The 11,185-nt window shown below is 39.8% G+C and overlaps 1 protein-coding gene across 2 annotated transcripts in view; it reads right to left on the reverse strand.

Annotated features, from left to right (window-relative positions):
* Positions 1-11,185, reverse strand: part of INPP5A (inositol polyphosphate-5-phosphatase A) — a 490,348-nt gene that overhangs the window by 322,306 nt on the left and 156,857 nt on the right. For both annotated transcript variants that reach the window (XM_069753887.1, XM_069753888.1), the window contains exons 3-4: positions 5,010-5,110; positions 481-568 (exon numbers count right to left, since the gene is read on the reverse strand). In XM_069753887.1, coding sequence (XP_069609988.1) covers positions 481-568; positions 5,010-5,110 — 189 coding nt within the window. The remainder of the gene's footprint in view (positions 1-480; positions 569-5,009; positions 5,111-11,185) is intronic.

An 11,185-nucleotide genomic window follows, 5' to 3' on the forward strand; every position in this document is an offset into this window, starting at 1 on the left:
ACCAATAAAATACTGTTATTGAGAATTTCCACCATAGGGGAAAAAAATAAAAAAAGACACTTAGCTCTTGGTTTCCACACATTAGCTGTATGCCATTAGGTTAAACATATGAATTCCAAGCTGTGCACTTTGTTCTCTGGTCTAGAATCCATAAGCGGATTAGAAAATGATGAATTGGAATGATCACATAGAAATTTAGAGGAGTAGTTTACTTCCAAGCCGGGAAAAATAAATAAATAAATTAAAAAATCACTGACTGAATAAATGGGCACTAGCCCTTCTTGCTATCATCCTCCGATACTTAAAACAAAAATTCCGCCTTTAATATTTTTTTCCTCTCTGCTTCATTCAGTGCTACGAATGGAATGAGAAGACGCGGGTCCCGAGCTCATCTCGCAATCCAAAACCTATTACCCTCCAGAAGAAAAGCTCCTTTTGATCATAGAATAGATGGAGCATTGATATGAAGGCCAGGCATACCGTGAAGTTTTCCTGTGACTTGTAGTTCTCGTCTAGGTACACTCGAGCTCTGTTGTATTCTTTCATAGCATCACTTGACAGCAAATCTCTGAAAGCAGAAAAATAAAACATTTACTGCAGTGGCAATGAATGCAGATATTGTTCATCAGGAAAAAGCTACAATTGGCATGTTTGAAAGTTTTTCTACTTAAAAAAAAATAAATAAATAAATAAAAAAGTCTAAGGAAAAATGCAAAGCCTTAATTTTTTTTTTTTTTATCCCCAGACAGATGTTTTTTTTTCTTGTTCCAGGTGTATAAATTTCCAGAAAAACACCATTAACAAAAAAATAAAATAATAATAATAATAATGACTGCTGATTACGACTAACCAACAAAAGATTATTTATCAGATATTACGTTTCCCAGGCAATTCATAAATCTCAAAAGACATCACATTTCACAAAGTGAAAAAGGATATTCCCATACAAACATAAACATACACATTAAACATCAGCACATTGGGATTTTTCTAGTTCTGTCCAAAAGTACTGGAAGCCATGAAAGAAAGCCCCTAACTTTAGTATGAGCAGAGGGGGGAAGAAAAAGAAAAAAACAATTTTTTTTATTTTTTTTTACATGGGTCTTAGTTTTTAAATACTTTCCCAATTTTTTTTTTTCTGTGTCTACTACTAATTGTAGATTACATAGAATTTACCAATCGTCTGAGACTCTACCACCATACATTGGTAATAATAAATGTGCCACAGTTTCTGAGTAAAAATCCTATATTGTAATGTTAGCTACAGAATGTATTAATCTATTGGTTAATATATTAAGAAAGCAACACATACTGCAGAGACATGAAACGAAGAATAATTACAGTTTTAATATGTAATTGTATGCTTGGAGTATAAAAGTACATTTTGACCATCACCACTAGAGGGCAGCGTTTACCAACGTTCACAGCACTGCCGATCCCGCAGGCAATGGAAATAGAACATACTTATTTGCTTGATTAACATCACTGACGGAGCAAGGGTTTTCCTCACTCATCAAGAAATGAGCAGCTGAAATGTATTTGTTTTACAAATTTCACATTAATCTTGCATTGCTATCTAGCCATAGTTGAAGGCCAATTATACAGAAAATCAAATTTGATCTACGATAATGTAAGTAAGAAGAGGAAGCTTAGATTATTTTTTTTTTACTTTTAAAACAACCAGGAGAACATTCCAGTTTGCAAAAAAAAAACCATTGTGCATTATGAGATGTGCGAGAACAGACGGTAACATGGGACAAAAAGGAAAATTGATATTTTATTGTAATAAAAAGTTTTTAAACTTTTAAACACTGGAAGAGAGAGATTTAAAAACTTTTTGTAATGTAACTGGAAATTGGAGCTGTGAAAAGGAACCAATCAACTTCAAGAGCTTCTTCCTCGGAGGTTATTTCTAACAAATAATCTGGTCACAAAAAAGTGGAGCAGTTTTTCTTGGCGAATCAATTTAGAGAGTTTTATTAGGCTGGACAGTGACAGATTGCAATAAAGGTGGAACAGAAAATACAAGTAAGAGTCCTTATCAATAAATTCATAAATGATTTAAATTCACCCCTCTAGGGCGACAATCACCTTAATACACATTGTTACACTGACCGAAATCTTTCCTAGGATGTTACTAGTACAGCAGCTTATCGGCATGTGCAGTAGGAAGCTCCGCTGCTGTGATTTGGAGATAACCTGCACCATGTACTGTTAGGCTATGTTCACATGATGCGTCTTTGATGCTTTTTTTTTTCCTAAGGCAAAACCTGCCCTTTTGGCAGTAGGAAATTTGCTTCCAAAAAAGCAGGTTTTGCTTAGTTTTTGTTTGCGCTTTTTTTCCTGTGTTTTTTTTCAGGGTACATTTGTCAGTTGTACGTGAAAGTTTTGTGCAAAAAAAAAAAAATTCTGATTCTACATCAGGTTTTGGAACAAAAAAAAAAAAAAAAAACCAGCAAAAACTTATACCTGCTGAAAGAAGTGACATGCTGGATTCTGTAAAAAACAAGGTACAAAATATGAAACAGCCGCACAGCCAGCTCTTCCCTCTCCTAGTGTTTCATCACCCATCCCCTGCAGACTGTGAGCCCTCGCGGGCAGGGTCCTCCCTCCTTATGTACTCGTGTGCCTTGTTATCTGCTCATGTTTAATGTATTTGTCTATATTTGCCCCGTATTCACATGTAAAGCGCCATGGAATAAATGGCGCTATAAAAATGTATAATAATAATAATAATAATAATAATAATAAAATATTGAGTATAAAAAAACCAAGCTGTGTGCATGAGATTCCGGTATCTCAGACTTTGCTGGTACTGTAAAATGCAGCTGAAAATTTGCATTAAAAAAACACATTAAAAAATGAAACGTATGAACATAGCCTAAAGCCATCTCCCGATCACTTCAACTGCTCAGCATTTATATAGACAGGGTGGACAGCAGTGTGAGCATCCTCTTCTTACCTCAGCACTCCTGGTATCTCCAGTATTAGATCAGATAGACATTGTTGGCAGCAGTGTGAGCAGCCTCTTCTTAAGGTACCTTCACACATAACGATATCGTTAACGATATCGTTGCTATTTGTGACGTAGCAACGATATCGTTAATGAAATCGTTATGTGTGACAGCAACCAACGATCAGGCCCCTGCTGGGAGATCGTTGGTCGCTGAATAAAGTCCAGAACTTTATTTCGTCGCTGGATCTCCTGCTGACATCGCTGGATCGGCGTGTGTGACACCGATCCAGCGATGTCTTCACTGGTAACCAGGGTAAACATCGGGTAACTAAGCGCAGGGCCGCGCTTAGTAACCCGATGTTTACCCTGGTTACCATGCTAAAAGTAAAAAAAAACAAACACTACATACTTACCTACAGCCGTCTGTCCTCCAGCGCTGTGCTCTGCTCTCCTCCTGTACTGTCTGTGAGCCGGAAAGCAGAGCGGTGACGTCACCGCTCTGCTTTCCGGCTCCCAGACAGTACAGGAGGAGAGCAGAGAATCAGAGCACAGCGCTGGAGGACAGACGGCTGTAGGTAAGTATGTAGTGTTTGTTTTTTTTTACTTTTAGCATGGTAACCAGGGTAAACATCGGGTTACTAAGCGCGGCCCTGCGCTTAGTTACCCGATGTTTACCCTGGTTACCGGGGACCTCGGGATCGTTGGTCGCTGGAGAGCTGTCTGTGTGACAGCTCTCCAGCGACCAAACAGCGACGCTGCAGCGATCCGGATCGTTGTCGGTATCGCTGCAGCGTCGCTTAATGTGAAGGGGCCTTTACCTCAGCACTCCTGATATCTCCAGTATTAGATCAGATAGACAGGGTGGACAGCAGTGTGAGCAGCCTCTTCTTACCTCAGCACCCCTGGTATCTCCAGTATTAGATCAGATAGACAAGGTGGACAGCAGTATGCGCAGCCTCTTCTTACCTCAGCACCCCTGGTATCTTCAGTATTAGATCAGATAGACATGGTGGACAGCAGTGTGAGCAGCCTCTTCTTACCTCAGCACCCCTGAGAGCACATCAAACACATGACGGGAAGGCGCTTCCTATTTCGCATGCTCACAGAATCCCATTCTATTTACATTCCTGGACAAGTTTCTGTCAGTGAAACAAGATGGCAGCCATTTTCACGTATTATGGCGATTACCTTCCTAGTGTGAGATTTGCCATTTGGGAGAGGCCTTCAAGCTTCATTTCACACTTTACATTTTTATGTAGTTTTTGAATGCCATGTCTACTTCAGAGAATGAAGAGGACAAGCAGAGTCATCAGAACGTGAAGGTCTGATGGATTTTATCAGTTTTGCAGGGTACTCAGACGCAATCTGCCTTAGAATTTTTAATGAATCCTGTTTAGAAAGTAGCTTAAAGGGGAACCTGTCACCCCCAAAATCGAAGATGAGCTAAGCCCACCAGCCTCAGGGGCTTATCTACAGCATTCTGTAATGCTGTAGATAAGCCCCCGATGTATCCTGAAAGATGAGAAAAAGGGGTTAGATTATACTCACACAGTCCTGCTGCGGTCTGGGGCCTCCCATCTTCTTACAATGACGTCCTCTTCTTGTCTTCATGCTGCAGCTCCGGCGCAGGCGTACTTTATCTGTCCTGTTGAGGGTAGAGCAAAGTACTTCAGTGCGCAGGCGCCGGGAAAGGTCAGAGAGGTCCGGCGCCTTCGCACTGCAGGACTTTGCTCTGCCCTCAACAGGACAGATAAAGTACGCCTGCGCCGGAGCCGCAGCGTGAAAACAAGAAGAGGACGTCATCGCAAGAAGATGGGAGGCCCCGGACCATGACGCCCATCGGATCGGACTGCCCCCAAGGTGAGTATAATCTAACACTTTCTTTTTCTTTCAGGATACATCGGGGGCTTATCTACAGCATTATAGAATGCTGTAGACAAACCCCTGATGCTGGTGGGCTTAGTTCATCTTCGATTTTGCAGGAGACAGGTTCCCTTTAAAATTGTATTTAGCAACATTAAAAAGAACATAATCTTCCAATCTATATACTTACTTGACCAACTTGTCGACATGAGCCATAGAAGCTTCATAGTTCTTCCCACCAACCTCTTGACAGTGCAAAGATAAAAACTGAGGCTTCTGCGCGTGCACAGCCTAAAAAAATAAAGAAAGAAAATACACAAGACCATGAGATTAAAAAGAAACAGTTTATTGATTTCATGCTAGAGCATAGTTTACAGCCGGATCACTATAGTGTTCTGAAGATTTTTAATTCACAATTTCACATTTTAAGAAGTGCACACACCGGGGCGACGATCAAAAACTGATTAATAGCAAAACTGGCTTACGACTGCAGATACTGCTAAAATGAAAGGATGAACACACAATACTAAACTGACGAAATAGCTGGAATAAAACACGTGAATGTTGAGATTTTGTGGTTTCATTGAACTTGTAAAGAATTTTTTTGCAGGCACTGTATGTATACATGATCAAATATAAATGTATATATCCATATTGCAAGTATGAATGAATGCAGCACTCACTGCATCTTCAAAAAATTCAGTCTTATTTCATCATTCTGGACAGGCAAATCGTAAATCCCGCCGCTTGCCTTTCCGAAATAATGAAATAAAGGACTGAATTTTTTAAAGATCCGACGAGTGTCGCATTTCTTCATACTTGTAATATAGACTTTTATTACTAAACTCGCTGAGCACCACCTTTATCTTTTGCAAATACTGATAGTGATAGTTCAAAGCTGCAGGAATTTCTCTATATAGGAAGTGGTATGGTACTATAGACATTCCAATATATCGCATACTTTTTAAAAATAGGTATAGATATATACGGTAGATACTGTATATATTTTTATTACGGTATATATATTTATATTTTAGTGATTCATAAAACGGCACACAGTAACAGCAAATAAACAGTTCATTCAGCAGGCACAAACAGTGGGGAAAATAAGGATTTAATACTGTCGATTTTTTTTTTTTTTACCATGTTCACTAAATGCTAACACTGACCTGCCATTAGTATCCTTTATGTCGTTACGAGTTCATAGACACCATGTCTAGGTTCTGTTTTATTTAAGTGGTGAAAAAAATGCCAAAGTTTGTTTTTTAAAAAAATTGCGTAATTTTCCGATACCCATAGCGTCTCCATTTTTCGTGATCTTGAGTTGGGTGAGGGATTATTTTTGAGCGCCGAGTTGCTGCTCTTATTGATACCATTTTGGTGCAGATACGCTCTTTTGATCGCCCATTATTGCATTTTAATGTAATGTTGTGGCGACTGAAAAAAGTAATTTCTACTTTTTCTCCTTAGCGCTGTTTAGTGATAGGGTTAATTCTTTTTTTATATTGATAGATCGGGCGATTCTGAAAGTGGCGATACCAAATATGTATTTTTTTATTGTTATATTTTGAATGGGGCGAAAGGGGGGTGATTTGAACTTTTATATTTTTAATTTTTTTTTTTTTTTTTTTTTTATTTTGGCATGCTTCAAGAGTCTGCCATAATCTGATCAGCTCTGCTACATACAGGTGATGACCAGATCGCCTGTATGTAGCAGAATTGGTCACTTGCAATGAATAGAAATCTGGCAGTGACAACCATAGAGGTCTGCTGGAGACCTCTGGTTATAATGCCAACCCATCGGTGACCCGGGATCATGTGACGGGGTCACCGATGGGTGGGATTTCCGATGCGCTTGCCAGAAGCGCGCATTAAATGCTGATGTCAGAGTGACAGTGGCATTTAACTAGTTAACAGCCGCGGGTGGATCGCGATTCCACCCATGGCTGTTCGAGGCACATGTGAGCTGTTCAAAACAGCCGACATGTGCTGGGAAAGATGTGGGCTTCACACTGGAGCCCACATCAAAGTGAGTTTACCAAAGCAAACTTTACACACCGAAAAGGGAAAGTCCTACCAGTCTCTGCACCACCTTCAGCCCAAGCAGCCCTCACACCAAACAGTAGTGTTCAACTCCATGCACAGTTCACACTGAACAAGCTGCAGCTTCCACATGGTTATCTGCAGCTCGAACACACAGACTACTCGGCTTTCCTAGCTGACCCTGTGCAGTCTCCATTCCAATAGACTCTGGCATGCCTCTCTAGCAGTTACAGCTCACATTTTGGCTGGTCACTCACCAGCTTCAAACACACTAAACTGTGCTCAATATCCAGCAGACTGAGCTCCTAGGTAAATACATGTCCTGTTTTTTTGTAAAAGCTAGCCAGGTATATCTAATTAAGACCTGTAGTCCTAATTTAGTCTAGTCCTACCTGTCTTTGCTACAATGTAAGTGGATGGGTGTGTGTTCTGACTAAAACCATGGAGTTTAATGGTTCAAAACGCATGCACTAACTGGTCATGGGTCTCCCAACCTGAGCGAAACAGCCTCACAGAAATAAAGCTGCCATGCTCGGGTCAGGAGACCTTCGTTCGTACTGGTGTGTGACAGACCCAAAGGCCAGCATGGGTACGAGTGCTATCCGGTGAAAAAACTGGTTAATGCTCAGACATGAAAAGCTGACTTGTGAATGAGCCCTTCGGCTAAGCCGTACGTACAGGCTGAAGTAGGAGAGGAGTCTGAGATGGCAACCATTAGTCAGTTGTCTATAATCAGATAATTGAGTTTTTCAGCATCGCTACAGTCTGTGTCCTACGCGGGTTCTCGTTTCTGTGAATCGCAGAAATCCTCTATGCCGTCACACCAGACATTTGTTCTTTTAAGTTAAGACTTTAAGTAGTTTTACCTGTCAGCGCTAATGAAAATAAACTCTTTTTGTACCAAGACACCTACACACATTCCTAAGCCACAACTACTCTAGAAAAATGTGAGCGCGGAGTCCATTTTCCTGGAATGTACAACAGCACAGTAACATTACTGTTATTATATCTGCAGGCTTCTCCCTCCACTGTAATTACAAACTAAACAACATTAACCTATTTTTCAGATCCTCGTTCAGAGGCGACGACATTTTCCCTATTAGTCCATCGAGCTCAATGACAGATTAAAAATTAAACGTACAGCGCAGGGAAGACTTTCCACAATGGAAGCGAACATTAAAAATACATGGTGACAACACAATGTGGAGACCGACATTTTAAAAATTCATGTGCCAAGTATCTGAAAATCAAAAAAGTAGCAAGACGAGAGCTTCATACATTATTCTAAGACTGGCAGTCACCTAGACCCAAATTAAAGCAGTTCTGAAGCAGCATGCATTGCTGATGCTGCATCCATGAGGGTGTCTGTATGGATAACGGTACTTTAGTAATAAGCATATTCCTGCTTCAAGGGAATCTGTCAATATATTTTTGCAACCCATCTGAGATTAGTATAGCGTAGGGGCAGAGACCATGATTCTAGCAATGTGTCACTTACTTGGCTGCTTGCTGTACTTTTGATAAAATCAGAGATTTCTCTACTGGAGAGCTTATATTTATCAGAATGCTGAGCTCTGTGTAACCCCGCCCACATCACCGATTGGGCAGCTGCATACACTGAAAAGACAAAGCTGCCAATAAGTGTGATGGGGGCGGGGTTACACAGAGCTCAGCATTCAGAAGACTGGTAGATCTGCGGCAGTGAAAACACTGATTTTATCAAAACTACAGCAAGCAGACCAGTAAGTGACACATCGCTGGAATCAGGGTTTCTGTCTCTATATCATGCTGCTGTTAGAATAGGTGGCAAAAATCTGGTGACAGATTCTCTTTAAGATTCAGTTAAATGTGACGGATTGGAAGTCTAATGCAAAAATGCATCAGTTGATGACATAAGTCTGCATTGGGTAGACTAGAGAGTCCGGTCTTTAAAAAACGGATGCAGCCTACAGCGGTCACTTTAAGGAATCCTATGCATGTGACACTAGCAGGATCCGTTTCCGCTCAGGAGTATAACTTACAAGTGGAGAGATACTGAGGACATTCAGTGCAGTACGAGGTGGTTGTGTTACATGACAGACCCTTGGGAAGCTGCTGGCACTAACCAAGTGCAGTATTAAAAAGAGACAGCAGGAAATCAAGACATCAGAGCGACCAACAGGGCAGCGCCACCATAAATCCAGCAGTTATTCCTAAAAACTGTATTCAAGACGTCTTATATTTAGAAACCCAGTTGCGCAGTAATGACATATTTTGGAAACGAAGCCGTTTGGCAAAGTATAAATGTCTGAATTGTGCCGTGCAATTAAATGCTTTCATCCACTCTTCCCTTATATTATCGGAATTATAATTAAATAGACCTTTTCTCTTTAAGACCAAGCTTCACTTGCCAAGAAAAACGCATTTAAATAGATTTTTCTTTTTTTAACCCTTTGCTATAACACAGTAACCCCCTTTAAGAGTCATGAAAGCACGATCTAATTACCCCATTTGTGCCAATGTATTTCACTTCTCTTTTACCATTAGATTTTCTAACATTTATTAATGTACAGTCCTTGTAAAATATACGGACTCATCAGGATCTGTTCACACAAGTGTCAGTTTCCAACAAAGCCAGAACCATGGAGAGAATAACAATTTTACATAATGAGATCGTTTGCAAGAAACAAGCTCAAAAACTCTAATTTTTCAGAATAGATCCCACTCGTTGCCAAACACTGACAAAAATAGAAATTATAGGATTATTAATACATTAATTGTTCTCTGGAGAAATATGAAAACTACAATCACATTTGGCAAAAAAAAGAGGATTTCCCCAGACCGAATATCCAGGGCTTTTTAATAGTATCACCACAATGCATTACATTATAAGAAATCTCATGCATATTTTGTGAAAAATATCCACAGCGTAAATCGATTTGCACTATGGATTTAAAATGCACAGCATGTCGATTTTTTTTTATCCTGCAGATGTGTTTAAAAACAATAACGGAAGACTCAAAAATATTGCAATTAAAAGGAATCAGTCAGCAGGATTTTGCCATTTAATCTGAGAGCAGCATAATATAAAGCAAGAGACTGATTCCAGTGATGTGTCACTTACTGGGCTGCTTGGTGCAGTTTTAATAAAATCCCTGTTTTATCTGTGGTAGATGTAGCAGAGATGAGACTTCTGGGCTGTGTATAACCCCGCCTACTCTCCTGATTGGCAGTTTCCTAAGCAGCCAATCAGTGGTGGGGGTAGGGTTACAGATTAGCTAGACTGGTCTGCACTAGAGACCTAGTCCTGCAGCGATTATCTTATGCTGAGAAAACACTGACTTATGAAAACTACAACACAGTCCAGTTAGTGAGAGATGCTCAAAATTCGGCTCACTTTCTCTATATTAACCTGACAGTTTTCCTTTATTCTGATGCATATCAATTCACTCTTTTCAAACACTTTTTGGGAAACCCAGCCACCAATTAAGAATTCTAAAAGGCTTCCGGCACACAGAATCTGATGCTGATATTCCACAGTATATCTACAACAAAGATTTGCAGCAAATTTCACCCAATGTATTGCAAAGAGTGAACTCCACTATGACCGTCTGGAGACAGACATAACATGCTGCAGATTTCAAAATCTAAAAATTGTACATGAATTTGCACTAGAGGAAAAAAAATAAAATATCATCTGAATAATGGCTAGTATTGTATTATGTTGCCATTTCTTAGCTCCCAAATCCATACAGAATATTCGTACTGTGTGCATTTACCTTAATACCTCCAAAACAATGCTGATGCCATTATTAGTATACATAGTATAAGAAATTTGGCACTAAAGATAATGACGCAAAAATAATTTATTTAATGCAGTAACAACTCTGTTGCAAAAAATTGACGTTTCAGCCACAAATGGCCTTCTTCAGAACAGAGTGGCAAGGAGTGTGAATGGCTGGAGTCACACAGCATAACATACAGGCCAAAAGGATGTAGAAACAGCACAGGAGAATGGGATCATGGTGAATAGGAGAGAACCTATGCGGATGACTACATGGAACCAGTCCAATAAATTTATTTTATTTTTTTTTAAAAGAAAAACACTCCTTTTCTCCTCCCTTAAACCCCCCTTCAAAAAACAAACAACCAAAAAAACAGCAACTGCAACAGCAACTGCAACAACAACAACTGCAACCACAACAACAACTGCAACCACAACAACAACTGCAACAACAACAACAACTGCAGCAACAACTGCAACAACAACTGCAAAAACAACAACTGCAAAAACAACAACAACAACAACAGCAACAACAACAACAACTGCAATAACAACAACAG

This window comes from Ranitomeya imitator, chromosome 2 (genome assembly GCF_032444005.1).
Source record: "Ranitomeya imitator isolate aRanImi1 chromosome 2, aRanImi1.pri, whole genome shotgun sequence".
NCBI classification, from domain to species: domain Eukaryota; kingdom Metazoa; phylum Chordata; class Amphibia; order Anura; family Dendrobatidae; genus Ranitomeya; species Ranitomeya imitator.